General features: G+C 37.5%; 1 protein-coding gene across 2 annotated transcripts in view; it reads left to right on the top strand.

The window, feature by feature from the left end:
• LOC128983094 (translational regulator orb2) overlaps nt 1–26576 on the top strand; it is a 734652-nt gene that overhangs the window by 527965 nt on the left and 180111 nt on the right. The window contains exon 1 of one of the 2 annotated variants that reach the window (XM_054402253.1): nt 11142–11287. The exons of the other annotated variant lie outside the window; for it this stretch is intronic. Coding sequence (XP_054258228.1) covers nt 11185–11287 — 103 coding nt within the window. The 5' untranslated portion in view covers nt 11142–11184. Of the gene's footprint in view, nt 1–11141; nt 11288–26576 lie in introns of those variants that run through there. 2 annotated transcript variants of the gene reach the window in all.

Here is a 26576-nt window from a genome sequence, read left to right as displayed (position 1 = left end):
AGATATGACTGACGGAATCCTCTGTCAGCTCAAGGAGTGATTATTGTACTACACTAGCACTAGGTCTCCCACTCCCAATGTGTCCCTACAACAGTTAGGTATTTAGATATGACTGACGGAATCCTCTGTCAGCTCAAGGAGTGATTATTGTACTACACTAGCACTAGGTCTCCCACTCCCAATGTGTCCCTACAACAGTTAGGTAGACTCATTTTAGAAGCTAGCTTCTTCTCAAAGCTACAAACTTTAGTCTCAAGACTGTTTCCTTTGCATTGTAAATCCAAATCTCGCTTGTTACTTTTACAAAACGACGAGATGTAAGATAATCCTTCCATTTTGTATGTAGTTCTTTCATGTAGATTGCTTTTTTCGACAGTAATTTTTTTAATACATACGTTTTAAAATACTTATGTATCCGATAGTGTACCAATTATTTTCAGACGAAGGTAGTGTTTATATAAGAAAAAGGTTTATTCAATTTGGCAAAACAAACTAACTGAGAAGTTTTTTTTTATATTTTATTTTATAAAAATAAAAAAATTAACCGAGTAAATAGTTAAATTAATTTATTAAAAATGATTAAATAAGATCAAGCATCTCTAACTAAATTGTTAATATTAAAGGACACTCTTTACAAAAGTATTTCTGCTTCGTTGGCTGTTTAGTGTTTAACCGCGTGCGTATGCGCTAAATTAACTCTTGAAACAATTCTCAAGTTAAAATATATTCCATCTGTTATACGATAGTAGTTGTACTTCTAGTATCTAGTAGTATAGTAGCGTATATAGTAGTTGTTCGGAAACTTTTACTGTCGTGAGTACAGTCAATAGACAGTCCAGAAAACACCCATGGGTCCACATTGCACAATGGGTCTTGTTATTTATGGAAGACATAGGATGTCTTCGTGTTTCTGTTGAACCCGATTAAATGTTAGTTGTCGCGTTTAATGTTCTTAAAGAAAATAATCTGTTAATTTAAAACCCATTTTCCATTTATGTGAGTGAATACCAAGAAACCCATTAAATAACCATGTGTTTTTGGCGTAAAAACAAAAAAAAAGTATTAAAATTAAATTAACGTATGAGTATCTTGAATTTAATCACGATTTCCTAGAGTGTTTGTACCTTAAAATATACAATTTAAAATATCTCAGGAGCTACTGGATTGATATTGTGTTGTGCAATCATGGAAGGTTATTGATGAATTGTATAATACGGGGTAATTCGTTATACGCAATACAATAACTCATGACAGTTCAGCGCTATAGAGACACAACAGTAATTGGTTAGTCCATTAGCACGGCATTGTGCTGTAATGAAGATCCTGTAATACATACATTGTTGGTTGCTCTGACCTGTCACAGTGAATCAATTCAATACAGTATTGCCACCTTCATTAATTTAACGAACCCATAACGAGATTATATATCTGAATTCCTTATGATGTTTTAAACCAGAGTTACAAACGTTCAGACATCAGGAAATATAATACACCCGCTCCTGCAGATTAAGCGACTTTCCATTTGCCTGATTGGATTTCAATTAAATCTATATAAATAACATTAGGTTTAACAAGTAACCTTCCTAAGTTTACTGTTACAGGAAGGGTTATAATGTGTGTTCTTTATTAAACATAACTTAGAATAAAATAAACAAATTTGCCAAGTTTGATCAAAATGTATCAACAAACAAGCAAATTACAACAGTTTACTTATACTCCATAAAAATAACATTGCCATTTTAAATTTAATATTTGTTCGAAGCCAATGGCCGTAATAACACTTTAATTTGCTTTTCTAAGCTGTTTAAGATGGTTTGAAGGAAAATTGATAAATTTTATGTTTTGGGGGTGAAACATTAGAAAAAGCGATTTTTACCCCGTAAAACCCTCCACAAAACCCCGTTCCCATGGTCCGATCATGCTGGTTCGCCAACTTATCCAAGTTGATCCCGCCCTACCTTCCAGCCAAATTTCATAAAAATCTGAAAAAATACTCAGATATCGAGTTTACGCTCGCATATAATATATATGTATGTATATTAATATATATATATAGCCATCGAACGATTTGAAACGAATAGCGTTTTTGGCCTCTAGGAACATCCAAATGAAAAAGTATATCGGTCCCCGCTCCAGGTCATACCGTGCCACCTACGGTAATAGCTACTTCCTACTACTAGCTACTATAGGGAAATTTGCTAAAAAGTTTCTTGATAAAAAAACTAACTACTGTATTCTAAAATTCAAAATGAATAATTTAAATGCTGTTTAAATAGTAATATATGACAATAGTTGCAATAAGCACTAATTTTATAGACCATTAAACACGTTAACTGATGAATAAAGTGAATGTTTGGTAATGTACTTCACAACTTATCTCCAGTTGGATGTCCTCTCCGAGGTGATGAGAGGAAGTTCACATGGAAATCAGTCTTTTACGACACGGATTGGCCTCTTTTATCGCGCTACTCAGGCGTCTTGGAGCCGCAAGTTCTTTGCAGCTTCGCATTTCTTTCATTTTCCATCACAAATAAAAGGACCTCATGCATCCAGACGATGTCATTTACCACAGTTGGACACCCAAAACGGACAATGTTGTATAAGGGGATGACTACTCGATATAAAAATAGATCACACTTTAGATTAATGAGTATTTTCTGAAAAGAAACCTTTTGTAAACTTCGTGTTACTTTTATTTTAATTGATCTCAAATTTAGTACTTTAATATAGCTTACAGTCCCTTATACGTTATAACTCTTCAAGTGCGTTTCGGTTTCCACAAGTCGATGACAGTCCTTGATTACAGCAGTGTACTGTGCGAATGGTAGATAAACCATCAAACACTCACCGCAGTCGTCTGTTATAAAGGCAACAATCACCTAATTGCATTATTAAAAGCCGCCTTAAGGAAGGAGGAAAATCTAATGTAGTGACTTATTTATCAAAGATAAATCTCAGGTAGGTTTTGGAACAGAGTTAACTCTTGTTTGATGTAAGGATAATCTTTTAGGGAGAAACACAAGAAGCTTAACAGCTTTGCAGCCCGCCAAAGCGATGAATTTATCAAGGTGATTTGCCATTCTTTCAGACGAATGTTGCCTTCGCATAGCCTCGTTCATGACTCATGCTTCTGCTGAACCTTAGCTCAGAGTAAGCTTCCAACGGAAATTAACTGTACACTTTATTATAGTCCAGCGCATAGGCTAAGCAAGATGGAAGAAAATAGATTTATCAAATTAAAGGGTCAAATGGCATTATAAGTTACTGCTTCATTGGTTTCAAAACTGCCCCCATTTCCACTATCATTTTTTTCTAAAATACCGTTGAACTATTAAAACTATTGGATATCGGTTAATTGATTGTTAAGGTAAATTGATTGTTAAGTACCTACTCATGTTAAAAACTCTACTCAATGATAATATCGCTGTAGGTTAGTTTTTAAGGAAATGTAGAACACTTTTTCGCTTTTGTCTTGTCCTCTCCTCAGTTATTATGACATTTCCTGGTCCCGTCAATCTGCAGCAGACAACAGTGCTCTCCACAAGCCACACCTCGCAAGTCACTCTCATAGTCTACCACCAGCCCATCATCCCTGTCCCTGCCAAAGATATGTCAGTCTAATTGGTGTCGTCATTATGCTAATAGCTTTGTCTGATTGCAGGTAAGAGCTCTCAGACGTCAAGAGTTCTTAGACCTTTTGTTCCCCAGTCTTCAGGTAATCACTAAATACAACCTCTCCACTCTCCGCTTAGCTTAGTAAGCCTGACGAGTTGAATTTTATGGTGTGTAGTTTTACCGTACTATTACTGCAATGGTTTATTGTTAAACTTATTACTTTGAAGCTTTCTGATTTTAATTTCTATTAATTTAAAATCGCGGTTTACTGGCAATTTCTATTTACAAATAGCCCTCTTGCACAGAACACAGGAAAAAAACTTCTACTGAATAAATATGACGTTAGTTAGAATCAAATACTTGTTAGAAAATGTTAATGATACCTGTGGTCAGTAAAACTATATTTTCATTTGAGAATTATATTCCGAATGAAATAACTGATAGACTTAACAAAATATTGGATTATCTAATTACTTCTTACTTTTGCTGTGGTTCTCTTCATAATTTTACCGAAGCTAAGATGCGTGGTGGACTTATATAGTCCATTATAATAGCTTTATTTCAAAGTCTAAAAATTCCTTACTATGGAGACGTTTTCAAATTCATATAAGTTAATGCAAATTCACTTTGTTTGATTTGTTACGAGGTAAAATCATAAACTAGTGTAGGATTGTTTCCCAAAATGCCAGTCCATTATAATAGCTTTATTTCAAAGTCTAAAAATTCCTTACTATGGAGACGTTTTCAAATTCGTATAAGTTAATGCAAATTCACTTTGTTTGATTTGTTACGAGGTAAAATCATAAACTAGTGTAGGATTGTTTCCCAAAATGCCATATAACCAGAAGCTATCTTGTGATTGCAATCATATTATCGCATGGATGGAAACTAACCGTGTTAAAATAGCCTTTTTCACCACACTATGATGTTTTTGGCTGTATTACATACGTTAATTGGTGGCTGAAAGTTACGTTTTGCTGGCCATGCCAGCTGTCATCGAAATTTGGGGACCGAGCAGGTTTTTACAGGCCGGGGCCGCAAAATCAGCTGTCCGCTTACTTACTTAAAACATGAATGCATTTTAAATACACAATCAAAATCCATAGCATTGCAATAGAATTGTGTTATTGTCGCCGTTGCCTAGCAACTATTTATTTTTATTTTTGCTGATTCCTCAAATTATTTCTTTACATAACCTTAAAGTTGTAGTTGTGTTGACTATCAGTGTGCATTATTATAGTGGTGAATAGTGGTAATAGGGTATAGTGTGGTGAAAAATAGCGTTCGTACCACGGGCCGAAATGGTTTTGCAGCTCTCAATCGATTTAAGTTCTCGACTTCGTCTCGAACTTAAAAACAATCTCGAGCAGGCAAAACCTCATTTTCGGCCCTAGGTACGAAATATACTATTTCATAGACCAAATCGACAAAGAAATTTAAAAAAAGCTATACCTATAAGAATTTTATTTCTCAGTGTTGCGATTAGGATTGATTACGAGGGGATTGATTTTCATTAATTATTTCATAAAAACTTGAACATTTTAAGATTGCATTTACGTTTTTGTTGCTATATATTTTTTATGCAAAGCCCATGGCCCAATATTACAAATTTTCAATTTAGGTTTAAATTATATCCTGTTTTTTTTTTTTTTTTTTTTTTTTTTTTTATGGATGTATCTAGTTAATTTGAACCACTGACAGAGAACGCCGATTTGAGTGTAAGCTATCGTACTTTAATGTACCACAATCATCTCGATAAGAAAAACTAAGGAGAAAATATAATTTGAGTCAGCTTTGTATTCTACGAGTGGCTCATTCAACTACGTTGTTATTAGTTACTGAATTGTAACAACTACCTGCTCCATATAATATGTCTACCTCAGCTGTAGTATTCTACGAGTGGCTCATTCAACTACGTTGTTATTAGTTACTGAATTGTAACAACTACCTGCTCCATATAATATGTCTACCTCAGCTGTAGTATTCTACGAGTGGCTCATTCAACTACGTTGTTATTAGTTACTGAATTGTAACAACTACCTGCTCCATATAATATGTCTACCTCAGCTGTAGTATTCTACGAGTGGCTCATTCAACTACGTTGTTATTAGTTACTGAATTGTAACAACTACCTGCTCCATATAATATGTCTACCTCAGCTTTGTATTCTACGAGTGGCTCATTCAACTACGTTGTTATTAGTTACTGAATTGTAACAACTACCTGCTCCATATAATATGTCTACCTCAGCTGTAGTATTCTACGAGTGGCTCATTCAACTACGTTGTTATTGGTTACTGAATTGTAACAACTACCTGCTCCATATAATATGTCTACCTCAGCTGTAGTATTCTACGAGTGGCTCATTCAACTACGTTGTTATTAGTTACTGAATTGTAACAACTACCTGCTCCATATAATATGTCTACCACAGCTGTAGCATTCTACGAGTGGCTCATTCTACTACGTTGTTATTAGTTACTGAATTGTGACAACTACCTGGTCCATATAATATGTCTACCACAGCTGTAGTATTCTACGAGTGGCTCATTCTACTACGTTGTTATTAGTTACTGAATTGTGACAACTACCTGGTCCATATAATATGTCTACCTCAGCTGTAGTATTCTACGAGTGGCTCATTCAACTACGTTGTTATTAGTTACTGAATTGTAACAACTACCTGCTCCATATAATATGTCTACCTCAGCTGTAGTATTCTACGAGTGGCTCATTCAACTACGTTGTTATTAGTTACTGAATTGTAACAACTACCTGCTCCATATAATATGTCTACCTCAGCTGTAGTATTCTACGAGTGGCTCATTCAACTACGTTGTTATTAGTTACTGAATTGTGACAACTACCTGGTCCATATAATATGTCTACCACAGCTGTAGTATTCTACGAGTGGCTCATTCAACTACGTTGTTATTAGTTACTGAATTGTAACAACTACCTGCTCCATATAATATGTCTACCTCAGCTGTAGTATTCTACGAGTGGCTCATTCAACTACGTTGTTATTAGTTACTGAATTGTAACAACTAGCTGGCCCATATGAAATGTCTACCTTAGCTGTAGTATGAATGCACGTCACGTGACACGTTTAGCGGATATTCCACATGATTTGGTATAACAATGTCGTGTGACTTGTCAGCCTTGGTCGTTACAGTAGATGTACGCCATGGAATGTGCACTTGACTGTATCACTGCTTATTGCGAGGTTGCTGGTAACGTGTGTCGTCGATGTCCAATGTGCACTTGACTGTATCACTGCTTATTGCGAGGTTGTTGGTAACGTGTGTCGTCGATATCCAATGTGCACTTGACTGTATCACTGCTTATTGCGAGGTTGCTGGTAACGTGGGTCGTCGATATCCAATGTGCACTTGACTGTATCACTGCTCATTGCGAGGTTGCTGGTAACGTGTGTCGTCGATGTCGAATGTCCACTTGACTGTATCACTGCTTATTGCGAGGTTGCTGGTAACGTGTGTCGTCGATATCCAATGTGCACTTGACTGTATCACTGCTTATTGCGAGGTTGCTTGTAACGTGTGTCGTCGATGTCGAATGTGCACTTGACTGTATCACTGCTTATTGCGAGGTTGCTGGTAACGTGTGTCGTCGATATCCAATGTGCACTTGACTGTATCACTGCTTATTGCGAGGTTGCTGGTAACGTGTGTCGTCGATGTCCAATGTGCACTTGACTGTATCACTGCTTATTGCGAGGTTGCTGGTAACGTGTGTCGTCGATGTCCAATGTACGCTGCTCCAGCATTGACAGACATTCACATTGTTATCAACTTAGTTTTTTTTACGTTGTGAGATAGAAGTACAGTACTTCCAGTTTTATATTTTCTAACATTAAATCCTTAAATCCTAATGCGCATGGGCACGGCCAGGCTGCATACTGCATATGATTTCCTCCAATTTGTAATACATATCTTAGTTTTATGCTAAAAACAATATCCATGCTCTGTTCTGGGAAAATTCGTTTTTCACTAAAAACGATGATATTTTAATATTTTTAATATTATTCTTATGGACTATCAAGTAGCTATGACAGTTTTACGAAAATGTAAACAAATGGATTGTAACATAATGCTTGTAACAAATCATCCACAGTACAGTAGCAAATTATAAAATACAGTACAAAGGAAAAGGACATTTCTATGAATGCTCTTGATCAAATTAAACACCTCGAGCAATGCTTGGTCCCCTGGTAATATTATTTAGATAAACTATTATAACCTTGTAAGCTTGTGGGATGTTATATTAAATTCTAGAATCGCAGGCCTGGAGGTCTTTTGCATTTTAATTAAATCTATTTCACTTTTATCATAAAATAACGTTGCTCTTAGTTTTGCATGTAAGTGTTACAAGAAATTCACATTCACACAATCCCTGACACAGACCGGAGCAGTGGCGGTGAAACGTCCGTGTCCGCCAGTTTTTTTTATGCGGAACCCGGAATTGTCGCCGCTTCACGGGCCGAGGGGTCCAGCGTAACTGTCGAGTGTCGCCACTTAGTGCCCGATACTGACTAGAGGAAAAGAGAACAAAATTAACAATGTTTACTAAAATAATGTCTAGTTTTAATAATTGTCCAAGGGGAAAACTATTTCATACCGTGCTAATAGTGGTCAACGTATATTGTTTTGACAAGACGCATTGAACGTATATATTGTTTTGCTTGATATTACTAGAAATCGTTAAGCACCGGTAACTGATGATCCTTTATTATTTGAATAAACTTTAAAGACTGCACCGTTATGTTGGGGGAAATAAAAATATTCTCCTCTTTTAGTGAATTTCCCATATAGGGAAAAAAGCTATTTACATTTCTTGCTACCTTAGAAGTAGTGAAATTTCGTATTTCTGTAAATGTCTGGAATTTCAAACAAATATCTTTTTAGAATACAAAAAACAACATACCAAAAAGTAAGCTATGTCCATCTTAAATCGTTTAACTATTAATTTATGCGAGACATTTCACACGTACGCAAGAACTGTCGTTTAAGTTGGAAACCCGGTTGTAATTTCTCTTGTAAATTACATTAAACCCAGACAAAGCTAAGTACGATGGACCTTGGAGATCGATTCCTGATTGATGCAAGGATTGTTCGCAGATTCTTACATCACCGGTTCCCCAACAAGGTCTGTAGTGGATGCAGTTGTTATAGAGAGCCTGGGCGGGTTTGTGTAGCTCATGCAACATGCATATCAGATTTTAAGTTTATGGTGTGCGTTCTATGAAGAGAGTGGCGAGACGTATACAGTGTCGGTATTGACCAGATAACGTGTTATTGTAAACTGTCTACCTACACTAACGACGGCTGTTAGCTGATATCTGGTATCGTATCAGTAACCATTACAACTCCGCCTATGTAGCTGCTGGTGTAGAGAAGTATACAGTGACAGTATTGATCAGATAACGTGTTATTGTAAACTGTCTACCTACACTAACGACAGCCGTTAGCTGATATCTGGTATCGTATCAGTAACCATTACAACTCCGCCTATGTAGCTGCTGGTGTAGAGAAGTATACAGTGACAGTATTGATCAGATAACGTGTTATTGTAAACTGTCTACCTACACTAACGACGGCTGTTAGCTGATATCTGGTATCGTATCAGTAACCATTACAACTCCGCCTGTGTAGCTGCTGGTGTAGAGAAGTATACAGTGACAGTATTGATCAGATAACGTGTTATTGTAAACTGTCTACCTACACTAACGACGGCTGTTAGCTGATATCTGGTATCGTATCAGTAACCATTACAACTCCGCCTGTGTAGCTGCTGGTGTAGAGAAGTATACAGTGACAGTATTGATCAGATAACGTGTTATTGTAAACTGTCTACCTACACTAACGACGGCTGTTAGCTGATATCTGGTATCGTATCAGTAACCATTACAACTCCGCCTGTGTAGCTGCTGGTGTAGAGAAGTATACAGTGACAGTATTGAAGTTGTCATTCTACTGCGTGGCTGTCCAGTTTGTACCTCGCCGTCGTGCGCTGTTACACCACGTGGTTTAATAATTGGGCAAATTCATTACCATCTACATAACGTCACCCGTTTAATTTCAAAAGCCCTTTTTATAACTCTAACGCTGCGGAAACTGTAATTGCATCATGTCTTAACACATTGCCTAGTGATGTTTAGTGCTATTATCTTTATATTGCAAACTAATGAACCCTTCATTATTATTATATCCTGCTATTAGCTATAGTTGCTGTAAACTAAATAAGTTATACTGTTTTCATCAAACTTTACGGCTCAAATTGTGTGGAGTGAATTCTTCAGTTGGTAATCGCACATAACCGTGTATCTTAAGTGTGGCGTTACTTGTTGAATGCTATGGTAGTTTCATGTCACAGTGACGACTGACAGCGCAATCTCACGGCCACAGTTTAATTACAAGGGAAGCGCGGGCTGCGGTCGCGTTGCAGCGGGAGTTGCGACGAAAATTGGATGACAGTTGACGTGAAATCGCGTAAAATATGACCAGCCGGAGCGGCGCGAGTGATGCAAGCAAGATACAGTGTCGCTGGTACTGGACGATGGGGTTTGCAATTACATTTGTTTTGGAGAATCTGAAATAGTGTAAATGTTGGGAAAACCTTCAATGTATCAATAAATTGTTTTCACCAAAACTTTGGTTCCTTGAACCTGACAAGAGTGTTAGAAGCATTGACTTTTGGATACCAGGATGGGATGCCTCTCATACGACTAAACTTGTACAAACACTTTTGTAATTTCCCTTTAATTACAAATAAACAACATTTAACAGCACCTTTTGCTGGTTCTGTTTCAGCTTTTATTCTGTCTTTCCAATTTAAATCTGGTCCAATTAAAAGTGTTAAGCACCAAACTGTTGATGTCGTACTTTTCCTTCGATTTTTATTCTTTAGAACTTTACCCTGGAGTTTATTTGTTCACGTTCTTAGTCTATTCCTACTCACAATAATAAAGCCATGATACAATAGGGCGCTGGTTCTATTTCGTAATATAAAACAATACGGATTTGAGAGATTTTCATGGTATAAATTACAATTTTGCTAAAATGTCCTAAAAATATAGTAGGGGGTTTTGCACAAAATTCTCAAAAACGTCCCCTCGTCTAATTTTAGATTTTTAAACTTAATTTAAAACAACATAAGTTTTTTGTGTTCCTCGTAGCAACTCATTTAAGTGGATTTACTCGTGTAGCAAGTATTGCTCATACTTGGTGTTGACTATATTGTTAAAATTTCTTTCAATATGACCCTGGCTTTAACACGGTTTCGTTGTTATTTTAAATTTGCCAATTCTCCCATAATGACTCACTCTAACCGAGTCAAACCCACGTACCACAGATGCATTACGTCCTAGGGAGGGAAAGCTGCAGAACACACACGAGGGGAGTTTGTGTTGGCTAGGCGCCACCGGCCTACACGCCTAACCTAACCTCGCCAGTCAGCTGATTGTGGCGTGTGGCGTGCTTTCTCCCGCCAGTCGGTCGTCAGCTGTGACGGCGAGTGTAGTGTAGTGATCAGCTGTTTGTTGTGTCAGCCATGTTCCGCGCGTACGGCACCGCCCCCATCAGCCTCGACAACAACACCCCCACAGCCGACCCCTTCAACTTCCTCCCTTGGAACGTCAATATTTTCGGCAAAGGTAGGCTTCTACAACCCTGTAAATAATACAGCTAAGCCACAAAAGCTAAATGTTCATTATTATAATTTTCAATAAACAATTGAACTTACTTAAAAATTCGCTCTTAAAATAAATATGTACCTCGAGTTTGCATGTATTTTTTTAAATTCCCCATGTGTCAATCTTAGCAAACTTTCCACCAAACTAAATGCTCGTCCTTTATAACCACGAGGAGTGGCGAGGGAATCCCCATTTAGCCATGTTCAGTTTTCCTTATCCTTTGGCACAAGCTGTGTGTAGCCATTGTATTCCCTAAAGCCGTGATGCGTGATGCATCGTCTATTACTGTAGAATGTGTTCATCGATCGATCCTTGCTATAAGCCAATCATCCATGACTGCACAATGCACACACTGCACCTCTGCTCGTGGACATGTACAATACCGTGCAATCTTATCTCTGCTCTACATTGATTACGTGACATATCGCGTTACATGCATTGTCTAACCCTAACCGATCCTGATGAGCCAACACTTGTCGATCAGATTATTGTGTGCACCTTTGTGTTTGAAACTTTCTCTGATAGAGGACTTATCTTTGTGAAAAGACCTAATGGTCTGGAATATTAGTATAATATCCTCTTTTATAATTTTTTTTACCATACAAGTTGAGTTTATAGTACACTAAGCGACTAGTTTACTATACCGGCTTAGGCCTAGTATAAGAAATTAGACCTAGAAATAATTTATATATTAAAAACGAATCCTGCTTAAAGAAAACCTGTCATATCAGACACATTAGGTTTATGTATTTTATATCTGCCCAAACATGTAAATATGCCTCTATCTATACGGCAACTTTTAAAAAGTGACAGAAATCGTTTTCATTCCCAAAATTAAGTATTTTGTTATATTCGAGTAAATGAGTTAACATCAAACAGCCGAAGCTCATTTTACATAGGCAAGCGTGTAACGTCCGACACGCCTTGATTTGTTTACAAATAATTATGAGTCACTTCAAACAAGTGTGCGTGGCTGCGATGGTGGTAGATGACGTAACTGTACTGCACAGTACTTACAAACTAGTCAATGAATCGCACTATGTGTTACTTCCTAGGTTCCACAGATCCATGTTGACGTAGATAACAATGACTACTGATAGGAGGATAAGGAACAAGTGTATTCAGCGCAGTCTAATGCCAACATACATAGGTTTTTTTTCTTGTTTAAAGGTCAATGTAAAGAAATCGTAGATTATCAATAACCAAAACAATATGACTTTTACTTCAAAAATATTTATTCATAATCATTTATTCAATAAGTGTTCAACCATTATTATTAGTAGAAACCATTATTATTAGTAGATCTACCTAGAAGCGAGTGGTAAGTTTGATATTTCTGTAGCTATTCCATTTCTAACTCTACTTAAACTGTACTCTACTACGTTTAAACACTCACTGAGCGAGAAATGTTTGGTTTATGACCTAGTTGAGTAGTATTCTAACGTCTCTTGGTATACAAATCAAATGTGTCCGCCACTTGGCCCCCTTCACACTGGGCCACCATGGTGGTGACACCGGTGGCGACACCATGGTGGCTACGTTACATTAGCATTGATTTAATGGGACATCTTCACTCTTCACACTGAGCTTTGGTGGCGCGTCTGGCCGCGCGACCAGAAATGCGGTGGCTCGGGGTTGCGATTTTCAAAGACACCAGTCTGGTGGCGCCACCACGTCGCACCATGGTTTCTTATCGGACTGTTCACATTGGAACGACTGGCAGCGCTACCAGCGGGCTTTACTCAGTATACTAGTTTACTAATCTTTTGAAGTTGTTAAGGTAATAAATATGGGGAAACGATTTTATTGATATAACAAAATGTATAGGTACTCTATTTCATTTACATCTTTTCGTCATTGCAATGTATACATTGAGTCAAGGTATTACAGTGTTATTAATAAATGGTATATTAACAATATTTTTATTTAATTTTCCACAACGTTAGTAGCAGTTTTTCTTCTGGAGATATTTTATCTTTCAGACGTCCCAGAAGCTCATCAAAACTTAAAACACTCATTCTTGAGTAAGTAGTAATTGAGAAACGTGTCAGGGTTATTTCTAAGGTCTTGGTAGTGAATGAAAAAAGTCTCTCTGGTACTTATATCTCATAAAAACGGATGTACAAAAAATACGTTTTTTTCTTATGTTTTCACAAAATAAAAAAATATATAAGCTAAGCACCTGCCTCTTCGACGTCCAACTGGAGCTTTGTGGCTGCAGCTGCACTGGTGGGCTGAGCTGGTGGTCCATGCGCATTTTGACCGGCCACCAGTGTCGCCACCGGTGTCGCCACCATGGTGGAGCGTTGGTGGCGTGGCTGGCCGCGCGACCAGCAATAGCATGCGGTGGCTCTGGGTTGCGATTTTCAAAGACACCAAGTCTGGTGGCGCCACCACGTCACACCATGATTTCTTATCGGACTGTTCACATTGGAGCGACTGGCAACACCACCACCACCGGTCATCTTTTCGTCATTGCAATGTTTACAATTATGAATCTCCGGTTACTGACGTGGATCATGTCTAGTTATTTAATTTTATTTACGGTTACACATTATTGCACTTGCGAATTAATTAAATCCTTTATGTAAGGAAACCGAAGGAAACAGGTTTTTTATCTCACTTGATTTGGATTTGCTTTCAAAACGTCGTGATCTGAAATGGTTGCGGTATTTGTAAACAACATTTAATGTAAACCTATCAGTGACAGCTAGAAAAAATAATTTTGATCCAAACAGCTGTTATTTATTTCATAGATGACGTATGTGATAAATATTGGGAGAAAACGTGACAGAAATCGAACAAAATTGGGGTTTTGAACGTCCGTCATTAACAAAGTAAGGAGGTCATACTGTATTTTAATAGCTAAAGACACTCTCGCCAATCCAGTAAATACATTGAAATGATTTGAATCTTGATATGTTTTTTTTTAGGAGATAGCCGCGTAAAATGCCTTCTGAGCCGTGACAGACAGACGGAAGTTGAGATAAGGCTTGTTTCGGCTTCTGTATAAAACGTAAACGTAACCAGCAAATATATAATTTTGAGCAATGTACAGACGAAAGTATAATTTTATTTATATAGATGGTATATTAATACTGTGTGCATGCTTAGTGAGAATACTGAATTAGGCACTTCACCGACTAGACTACTCGCAATCGCTACGGTCGCTACAGGTTACGTAGATGTACTTGTACAAGTGATAGCGACAGTTGCTTCACAGTTCACAAGCGGTTAGCGCTGGTCGAAGGCCAATGTTACCGCGGCCAGGTACAGAGTGCACTACAAGAATATTCGTTGTTGAGTCATTGCAAAGTATTTTGGATTCGACTTGGCACAACCACTTCGTCTGATTCATTTATGTTCTGCGCTTGGTTAATTCTTGGCTTATCTAAAATGTAAATATTGATACCATTCGGTGTCAAATAGCAAATAGCCAATGAAACACGATATAATAAAAATGTTTGGTTCTCTGGAGTTTTATGAATATGTTACCTTTTTCTTTATTTTTTTTTAATTTGTTTTGTTAAAATATACCGTTATTCAATAACAATGATTATACCTCAATAATTATATCCATTCAAACATTACTCGATACAGAAAGATTAATTTTGATTGAATGCTGTAAGTCTGTGTTGAGGAGAAGAAAAGCAACCCCTGCGAAGAACATATCAAAGCTTTTGTTATTTTCAAGTCGTTGCCTTTTTACGGTATATTGTCCTACGACTTACAATGTGTGAGCATTTTAAGACTCAATAAAGACGTGAGCTCGACATTATCTATCGATTGCTGTTATCGATCTATCGCTACCGCGGAGTGTATTGTTGGCGTGATTAATGGCGCCGCCGGAAGTACATGGCGGAACTGCGAGTCGAGCCGACATTTTTACAATGGCTCTCTCGTGTTTTGTCCGATTCGATTCTTCTTGTTTTAATTTATCGCCAGGTTTCAGGACTCTTAAAACCAATTATAGAGTGATTACGATAGTCTGCAGTTGTACCTAAATGCATTATCTGTGGCGGTCGCTGATCTGTGGTGACTCCATTTGACACTTAAACGTATTACCGTACCTGCTGTGACGTGGTAATTTTGCTTTTGAGTTTATGTATTCTTGGGCATTAAATAAAATAGACTACCTCTGTATAATATAAAACACAATAGACTGTAGACGACATTTTCCGCTGTCTGTTACTTTTGTTTTCTTTATTCCACCTTTACAGAATTGTTTGTATGCCACGTGATTATTTCACATTACAGTATATTCTGTTCAAACACGAATTTATATTGGACTGCTAAATAATCGAAAGTTCAATTTAATACCCAGGAACAACGACTAGGTTCACTTCTCATATTATATGCACATAATTTCCCTTATTGCATTCACAATATACAGTATATTGACGAGTGCTTGTCTCATGGTTCCACTCTTTATTCGTATCTTCTTGGAACGTCCGTACCTATTGTATGTTTAGTTTATTACTGACCTATCTAGTATCTTTCTACCGTAGACCTATATGATCTCAGTTATCCCCATGTTGCCACACCTGAAGTCCTATAAGAGTTTTTATTCCATACAAGTGTTATGGCCACACCCGCGAGCTGGTCTTGTGAAACTTGTATGAAAGCAGACCTGCTGAACCGATCTCCCTCCTAAACACAAGCTTGAGCGATTAATATAGTGAGTGACATAGTTAGTTTTAGTGTCCATTCAAACATTTATCGATACAGAAAGATGAACTTTGAATGAATGCTGGCTTTTCTAAGTTCAGTAATTCTGAGGTCCTCTTTACTTCGATATGGACGTGTTATATTATCATGCAATTAATTATTTATGTGTTTCTACTATTATATATTAAATCGTTAATGTATCCTCATTTTAATCATAACAGAATTATTGATGGTCAAAGGTCTACACTTCAGTATGGTAATCATGGTGGTCTGGGTTGTTACAAGCTCCTGAAAGACATTATCCCTACCTGTTTACAGTTTACTTACCCGGACTATTGTGTTTAATCATTGTTTCCACGATTTATTATAACCGCATCGAGTTCAAGTAATACCAGAGTTGTTGGATTCGTTTTCTACATTCACTAAGATATTTGCATAGAGTCAGCATATAACATGTGCCACTTGTTATCACAAACTGACCAGTGGAAGTGACCTTGACTCAAAAGGTCGTCTACATGGAATGTGATGACTTTGCCTTCTCCAATAGCAGCATTGTTTTTTCTGAGGTTTGTTTACTGTTTACTGGACGATGACCTTGCTGTGTTCTGCTGTGTTGTCAATTACATTCACATCGCGTTTTAGTGACAGTTTTTGTTATTCACACATCCTAAATGTATCACAAGTTGTGTTACCGAAATGTAATTGCTTACATTATTTTACAGACATCATTCAATAACACATGTGTTGCGACTTATGAGCAATGTCTGATGGTTGAAGTTGTACATCTTGAACTAGTGCGGATGGATTGTGTTAAATGTTTGAGAATATGGTTTTAAGGGCTATAAACCCGATAGAAGAATGCCACTATTTTAGGAAAAAAACACGTACTTTTCTATAAAAACTTGAAAATATAAAAATATTTCGAATTTAAAGTGAGGGGAATGTTTAAATTCCTTACATCATAAAAATCCAGTGGTGTTTTGATTAGTTATGATTTATTTTGGAATTAGAATAATTAACACTGGCGCTTGTATCGTCGCTGGCGTTGGCGCTGGCGGTGTATACTAGAGTGATTGATGTGGACCTGTTCAATTGGTTACGTCCCGCTGGAATTGATCAGACTCTCACTATTGGCACTATTGGCACACAACAACGCTGACACATATTTGCTACACATCAAACGTGAATTAAACTGTATATCACCAGGTCATAGATACAAGAATAATCAAACACATAGTTTATTAATACCACTGCCGTAGCAAACATGCAGACTAATACAATTTTCATTTGCTTGATTGGATTTTCACTCAAGTATTTCCTTAAAGCTGTTAGTGTACGGTAAACTCGTGTTGTATGCTGATGACGACACAGAACTCTACAATAATTACTATAACTACACCACTGTCACTTAGGGCGGGCGCGCACTATCCCGACCACGACCACGACCACGACTCCGACTGGTCGGATACGACCAGTTTTATAATAGGAATAAATGGAACAGCGCGCACTGGTCGACTGGTCGGACCCTGGTCGGTCCCTGGTCGCACGACCAAAATTTTCCAGTTTGGTCGGGCCCGACCCGCTGGTCGTTGCAGCCAAAAATAGCACACAATGTAATGGGACGACGCGCACTACCCCCGACTTGCCTCCGACCCGACCAGTACACCACTCAACCCCCAGTATTCCTAGATCAATCAAACGGTAAACACTAGTTTTTTGCGCCGGTCTGTGAAGTGACTCATTTGGTAAAATGTCGCAGGATTTTGACACTTTTGAAACCTGTCTTCATATTGACGTAGCTCTTCATAAAATGTTGCAAAATGCCCTTTCAGACCTAACAGTTAACATTGGATATACCCAGTATAGTGTCTTCTTCCGCTTAACGTACTTACAATACAAATGCACCATAACAACTACTTCTTTAACAATCATCTTGACACTGAAGTTTGTAAAACATTTGTTGCCTTGGTCGGGTCGTGGTCGGGTCGTGCTCTGGTCGCAAGGTGAATGACAACCACTGGTCGGGCGTTTGGTCGTGGTCGTGGTCGTGGTCGGGATAGTGCGCGCCCGGCCTTAGCGTAGTTAGTGTACTGTACCATGGCCGCGAGCCACGTGGAGTCCTACACAAACACTACCAAATCGTCCACAGTCCACAGTTAACTTCCCATGGAAATCCAAACTATGTTTTCTGGAGTGTCTTAAATCTCATAGCAATTCCTTGCAATATACAATTAAACTTAACAATACAATATAAATACAATATAACAATATATATATATATTGCAGCCGAAAATGGATATAAGGACAATCTTATTGATAATATGATAAAAAACAAAATTAAGAAACAAAAGAAAAAAGAAGAGAAATCGAAAAAAGAATACATATGTCTCCCTCATAACTCTAAATTAAATAAAGCAATAAGGAAAACCTTATCTAAAACAAATTACAAAGCAACATATAGAACAAAAAACAACGTCTTTAAGATTATAAATTCAAAAGTGTCCAAACATCAACAAATAACTGAAGAATCATCAAAATTTAACAAAAGCGGTATTTACAAAATTTCCTGTACAGACTGTAACAAGTATTATATTGGCCAAACTAGTAGAAGCTTCAAATGTAGATTCCAAGAACATATACAGGCATTTAAATCTAAAAATTCAACCAGTATGAAATCAAACTACGCAGAACACCTAATAAAAACTAATCATAAATATCAAAATATAGAAAATAATTTATCAATAATTGAATTAGAACCAAACAAAGCCAAATTATTCATTAAAGAAGAATTCCACATATATCGGGTGTCCGAAAAATAACTCCCTAGTTTTGATAAACGATTGTTTATTGTAGAGAATACATATTCTTATATCTAATACATGAAATTAAAGAGGGTTTACTCAAGTTTATTTTGACATTAGTACACCTCGATATGTGACCCATTTGTAGCTCTACAGATATCTAACCGGTCTCTCTCCAAGTGTTAGTTAACATATCAGGTGTCACTGATTCTACTGCAGCTACGATTCTTTGACGAAGATGGTCAATGTCACGTATCTTTTCTGAATAAACCAAGTTCTTAACGTAACCCCACAGGAAAAAATCCAGTGGTGTTATGTCTGGGCTTCTTGGAGGCCACGCGATCGGGCCAGCTCTCCCCATCCATCTTGCCGGGAAACGAGCGTAGCCCAGACATAACACCACTGGATTTTTTCCTGTGGGGTTACGTTAAGAACTTGGTTTATTCAGAAAAGATACGTGTCACTGACCATCTTCGTCAATGAATCGTAGCTGCAGTAGAATCAGTGACACCTGATATGTTAACTAACACTTGGAGAGAGACCGGTTAGATATCTGTAGAGCTACAAATGGGTCACATATCGAGGTGTACTAATGTCAAAATAAACTTGAGTAAACCCTCTTTAATTTCATGTATTAGATATAAGAATATGTATTCTCTACAATAAACAATCGTTTATCAAAACTAGGGAGTTATTTTTCGGACACCCGGTATAGAAACCATAAAAAAGATCCTGAAAACATTCTTAATACAATGCAAATTCAAAAAGAAAACATAATATATGAAAAAATCTTATATAATAAATCAAAGGAAAACAACACTTAAGCCAACCTATATACTAGACAAAATTCCAAAATCATATGATAATTTACTTATTTATTATTTACATTTCTATTTATTTACTATTTGTTCATAACTGTGATCATGGCCTAAGAGCCGAAACATGTTAGTTTATTCAATAAATTAATAACTTAAAAAAAAGGGTACTAAATGTTTAATTATTTATTTCATTTATTAATACATACATATATATATATATATATATATATATATATATATATATATATATATATATATATACAATTAAACCCGAAAATGCATTGGCGAATGTGCACATTTTAAGACCTACCAAGACCACATTTACTGAAACTAAAAACAACTTGCATACAGATTAATCACATGAGGGATTAAAGCTGATGTGATGTGTATCCCCTTGTATCTATTGAACCACTTTCGTCAATAAAAATAATTAAACTAACAAACAAATAAATAGAACAATAACAAAACAGAAAAATACGATGGATTAACAATAATTAACCAACCATCAGCGTACCGGTACACATCTTTGATCTTAACTGTAAAGATGACAAGGCATTTTTTGTGAGGCTGGCTTTGGGCCAAAGTACGAGAGGTTTCTCCTTCCAAATACTTTAACACTTTATTTTGAAATGGCGACCTTACGAAAGTAGGTATTTTAAGCCAAGTATGAATGGAGATGAGTGTAGTATGAGTGGCGCGATCTTGTAGTCTTGTTAGTGACTAAGGCCAACATATTCCTTAGACACTTGGTTAGGAGACAACTCAAGCCGGAGACTTCTATGGCGGTTACTGCACCGAGAGACCTCCTCCCTGAAAGAGAGCCTCTCAAGACGGCACTGTGGCTCCTGTAGGACAAGAGCCTTGTGCACCATGCATCACGTCATGGTCCTGCAAACAGTGTAAATTGTTGTCATCCATGCTACAGCTCTGAATGGAGAGACATGTTCAAATCTTTTGAGGAATTCCTGAGAGCTGTCTGGAGGAATTCCTTGGTTTTTGACAAGCGGGGTTGATGTTTCACTCTCTAACTGCGTCACTTGTAGCCTGGAGTCTAACTCCATTTCACCTTATCCATTTAAAAATATTTTCGGCAAAGCCAAATACTATTGAATGCTATTATTGAATGTTTAGCCAATGGTTCATTCAATCAAATGCCTTTAAATAATACACCATTACTAGATAACTAATAACTATAATACTGAGTACATATTGATCAATACTTGTTGAGAGTGTATCAAGCTTTTGTCGGAAAGAAACCAGAGATTTGATTTGGGAGAATATATGATTCAATTCAAACCGATACGGTTCTATGTGAAACGATTCAAGAGTTGCGACTGACAGTGTTTATTGTAGCCCGAAAGCGACCTACATTAATATTGTTAATTCAGCAGAATGAGTTTACTATTAGATTTTTAACTACAATTTAGCACTCTAAAGTGATTTGGCTAAAATTGTGTGAATTGATTTACACATTATTGTTTAGTGACAGCTGTATAGTGTTCGTGTGTGTGTGTGTGTGTGCGTGTGAGGTGAGGTCCTCGGTGGGACGAGCTGTCGCTGTGACGTCACTCACAGAGGCTACGTAAACAATCAATGATGACAAACAAACAATATCTGTTGTATAATCAAATCAGACACTTCGCCCCAAGACCGCCACAGTTCAAAGTCTACAATGTATATGTGCATCGTGCGTTGTTATTTCCGTCGTGTATTTATCTGATTTTAATTAATTGACGACTCTATTAGAAAAGACTACAACACTTTGTTGGACTGTTGACGTAAAGGTATGTAACTTAAAATTAACTGTATAATTTAATAGTTCAGGGGCTATATAATGAATTTCAAAACTCTCATAGGAAATGGAATGTAACGGTCAATTTAAGTCTCTATACACCTTGGCAGTGTAAGTTGTAGCCTATCCTCCAGTTCACTTTATCACCTCGTCATGACGTTATCGTGGTCAAGCAGTGTAGCACCCTTGATAAAACTGTTAAGTAATCTACAGTACTTGCATGACGCTAAGGTACACTTGTTGAGATATGCAGCTGATTCCTTGTGCACAACATTTTATAAAGATAAAGTGATGTTGTCGGTGTGGCAGTCAAGGTCGATGATGCAATCAGTGATCCTACTGCACTGATGATAACAACAGAAGCCTGTGATAAGATTACGCTTATATTATAGCCTAGGTGTAGTCTCAGTTATCAGTAGGCTAGGGCAGTGCAGCGTGCAGCGTGGTGTGAAGTTCCCAGCCATGTGCGCCCAAGGTCAACCGAGCAATTTCGCTGATGATATTGCATTACATAACTCAGCTCTCTCATCTGATCCTCAAGGCTACTGCACTTCTACGATTACTTATAGCATTTCTTTATAATTGTATCGATTCCTATTCAACGACTGGTGATTTTTCATAAAAATCAACAACGTTGATTCCTAAACAACGTTTAAGTGTTCCTGGAGTTTTTTTCCAGAATATTTTAGAGTATATTATTAGTTTACACTTAGATAAAGCATCCTATCAATCCCTATATAGTAAAATGTGAACGTAGCCTACCACTTCTCTGTTAAACCAAGTGAAACGGCAGTGTGGATAATGTCATGTAGCCATTGCGGAAAATTTTTGCCCGCTGTATTATTATTTTGTACTTACGCCTTATAATATAATTTTTCACCGTTGTGAGTGGAGTTTATTCCCAAGGTTTTGTCAGTCAAAAAGTAACTGAATTCACATTAACTAATTAAAGAACTCGATTATCTGGTTTAAATTACTTTTAACAAGCGCTCAACATCTTGTATTGATTTTATAGAGAAGAAACCTTGTCGAAAAGTTGGCTTTGGATGTCAGCTTTGTTTTAATGGAAAATGGGGGAGTCGGTAAGTACCTGGGTTTGCGGCCTCGTGTATTGGACATCAAAGGATGTAGGATGGGGAGGGGTGAAGGGGCTCGGCGCTGCGCAAAAACTGACCGTTTAATTCCGCAGAAATAAAATTAAAGGAAAACAAACGGCTCCGTGTCCCTATACTGTAACTGTTGTATCGCTTGCTTTCTCGGCAAAGTTATTCGCCTTCTTTTCCACCCTCAGATTAATTTTCACGCTTACTGACAAATCCGTTTTAGAAGTAATATCATAAAACAAAAACGCAATTTGACGCTCTCAATGCTTGGCTTTTGACTAGACTTGTATTACTTCGTCTGACAAGAATAGTTGAGTAGGTATTGCATTACCATAATCCCAACTAATTTAGGCCAGTCTATTAACTGTCTTCAAATTGTAATCTTTAAGCGTGACTATTAATTAATTTAATTATTAATTCTAACAGACGGTATTTTAACATTTTGCAATCGTGTTTGACTCCAGTTCCCGTCGAGGCTATTTATTGCCCATCTACTGTACTACAGTTGCTGCCCATGGAGTTCTTTTCAAAGTTTATGTAGAACCGAAGATAACGGGTGGGCCTGTGTGAGAGATGAGTTTACTTTGATAAGAGGAAAATGCGAATTTTTGTCTCGCAACAAGCCAATTGTTGAATCGGTTCGAAGTTGGTGGCGGCGCGTGTCATACAAGTGACACTAACTACAACTTGACTGCGGCGCTGCGGCCACGCTAGGCGCTTTAACGAGGGTTACACAAAAAGTTGACCCCCGGCAACGGGAATTACCCAACTGAAAACACAAACAAGAAACACGCCTTGGGGTGATTGCTTGACGTTTACTTTGGGTAACCCTACTGAATGGCCCGTTACTGCTGCGTTTATATGGTTAAACTCGTTTTATTTATGTTATTTGTGTGTGATGCAATCAATATCCACTATATTAGGAGTTTCAGCTCTTTGCTATTCTTTTGAAGAGTTTGCGTTACAGTGGTATACTAATTGTTTATTTGTTAACCCGTTCCTCAAATTTTGTTGTGCGACGAATTTCTGGTTCATCGTGACATCCCTGTGAATATCCCAGAATATACCCCAGAAATTCACAGCGGTCTCTTGACCACTTTATCATAAGCAAATGGCGAGTTGATAGTTTATCGTCTCATTGGCGAATATGATAAACAGACCATCCCGTATAAAATTGTCCCATTTGGTTGGACAGCCATTAATCTTGATGTAAATCACATTAATGATCCGCCCGGCTCACCAGATATACAATGGACCGTAGCCGCATGCGGATGATATATTATCTTCTCTGTCGCTGTACAGTATTTTCAAGGTGTTATTTAAATAAATGCCATAAATGCCAATTGTATAACCTATCTACAGGTATCCTGTTTTATAATAAATTTTTAAGGATTGTTTATTTACTTTTACGTTTCAAAAGTGAAGGCCTATCCTTTTGACCTAACAAGAATGAACGAAACATTTTTTTTTGTATAAAAAATATGCAATATCGAAGTTTTGTAGCAACCACAGAACATTCATTTAATCATAATGTGGAACTAAACTACGAATGATAATAATATTGCTTTTATAACAAATCAACAACATCCTCCTCCAATCGGAAAAAAGGTCAAATATTATTGAGTACAAAGCCGTCGATTGGAGGCACTTGTGCTGTAGATCTACCATTGCTCGTATATTTGTATTGTGTTGTATATCGCAGACGCAGTGTGCTGTATTTTGATTGTGGTATCGAACTGCATAACCCACTCGTAGCCAATTAGCTGATCCCAAGTGGGGTTGTGTTTGATGGATTATTGTTACATGTTCCCCTTCAGTCTTGTTTATTGATTCTGCGATTCGGTTCCATTGGCACATTTCACGGCCCACTCCACCACGATGGCGGAATCTCCAAAGATGATTTCTAAGGCCGGTGTTATACAATTTTATTGATGATATGTTTTTTATTTATCTTGTATAGTGGGTTTTAGAAGTTGTAAAAGTATTTTTTTCGTTGTCATTAGGTTTTCATTAAAAGTTTGTTAGGTTTGCTAAATCTAAAAAAAATCAATATTATTAATGCCAGTCATATAATCAAATCATTGTTTATCAAGCGATCGGTGAAAGTGACAACGCTAAGCTTAAAATCTGACACATTTCACTAAACAAAAACAGGCTCTCAAGAACAATACAAAAATATTACACACTGTGGTTACCATACCGCATAGTAGTCAAAATGTAACTTGTTTCCAAAAATATAAAAAATGGACCACGTTGGAGTAGAATAACAGAACTCTCGACATCATTTTCTGTCGCTAACTATCAGCTATTTCACTGCTTTGTTTGTTTTTAGTTTTTTTTTTATACTGATTGGGTATATTGGTTCGCTTTCTTCTTTAGTGCTTGTAGTTATTCAGCTTAAAAAATTGAGCAGTGTGGGCTTCTCATATAATATGCGTTGTTTGTTGTTATTCAGCTACACAGTTTAAGCCTTACAGACCTCTCTTTTCATTGGTACTTGTTGTTTTTTCAGCTACTCGTCTACTGCATGGAATTCTCCTTTCATCGGTGTTTATGTTATTCATAATTATATATAGCTTGAACTGCATGAACATCTCCTTTGATTGGTGTTTCTTGTAATCCAGCTACACAGCTTGAACTGCATGAACCTCTCCTTTGATTGGTCCTTGTTATTCGGCTACACTGCTTGAACTGCATGGTCCTCTCCTTTAAATGGTCCTCGTTGTTATTCAGCTACATTGCTTGACTGTATGAACCTCTCCTTTGATTGGTCCTTGTTGTTATTCGGCTACACTGCTTGAACTGCATTGTCCTCTCCTTTAAATGGTCCTCGTTGTTATTCAGCTACATTGCTTGAACTGCATGAACCTCTCCTTTGATTGGTCCTTGTTGTTATTCAGCTACACTGCTAAAACTGCATGGTCCTCTCCTTTGATTGGTCCTTGTTGTTATTCAGCTACACTGCTTGAACTGCATGGTCCTCTCCTTTGATTGGTGCTTGTTGTTATTCAGCTACACTGCTTGAACTGCATGGTCCTCTCCTTTGATTGGTCCTTGTTGTTATTCAGCTACACTGCTTGAACTGCATGGTCCTCTCCTTTGATTGGTCCTTGTTGTTATTCAGCTACACTGCTTGAACTGCATGGTCCTCTCCTTTGATTGGTCCTTGTTGTTATTCAGCTACACTGCTTGAACTGTATGAACCTCTCCTTTGATTGGTCCTTGTTGTTATTCAGCTACACTGCTTGAACTGTATGAACCTCTCCTTTGATTGGTCCTTGTTGTTATTCAGCAGATTCAGCTACACTGCTTGAACAGTATGAACCTCTCCTTTGATTGGTCCTTGTTGTTATTCAGCTACACTGCTTGAACTGTATGAACCTCTCCTATGATTGGTCCTTGTTGTTATTCAGGTACACTGCTTGAACTGTATGAACCTCTCCTTTGATTGGTCCTTGTTGTTATTCAGGTACACTGCTTGAACTGTATGAACCTCTCCTTTGATTGGTCGTTGTTGTTATTCAGCTACACTGCTTGAACTGCATGGACCTCTCCTATGATTGGTCCTTGTTGTTATTCAGGTACAATGCTTGAACTGTATGAACCTCTACTTTGATTGGTCCTTGTTGTTATTCAGCTACACTGCTTGAACTGTATGAACCTCTCCTTTGATTGGTCCTTGTTGTTATTCAGCTACACTGCTTGAACTGCATGGACCTCTCCTATGATTGGTCCTTGTTGTTATTCAGGTACACTGCTTGAACTGTATGAACCTCTCCTTTGATTGGTCCTTGTTGTTATTCAGCTACACTGCTTGAACTGTATGAACCTCTCCTTTGATTAGTCCTTGTTGTTATTCAGGTACACTGCTTGAACTGTATGAACCTCTCCTTTGATTGGTCCTTGTTGTTACTCAGCTACACTGCTTGAACTGCATGGACCTCTCCTATGATTGGTCCTTGTTGTTATTCTGGTACACTGCTTGAACTGTATGAACCTCTCCTTTGATTGGTCCTTGTTGTTATTCAGCTACACTGCTTGAACTGTATGAACCTCTCCTTTGATTGG

Source organism: Macrosteles quadrilineatus, unplaced genomic scaffold (genome assembly GCF_028750875.1).
Source record: "Macrosteles quadrilineatus isolate MER2022 unplaced genomic scaffold, UCM_ALF_1.0 Scaffold_1__1_contigs__length_201487025, whole genome shotgun sequence".
NCBI lineage: Eukaryota > Metazoa > Arthropoda > Insecta > Hemiptera > Cicadellidae > Macrosteles > Macrosteles quadrilineatus.
This window is presented reverse-complemented; position numbering and strand designations above follow the sequence as displayed.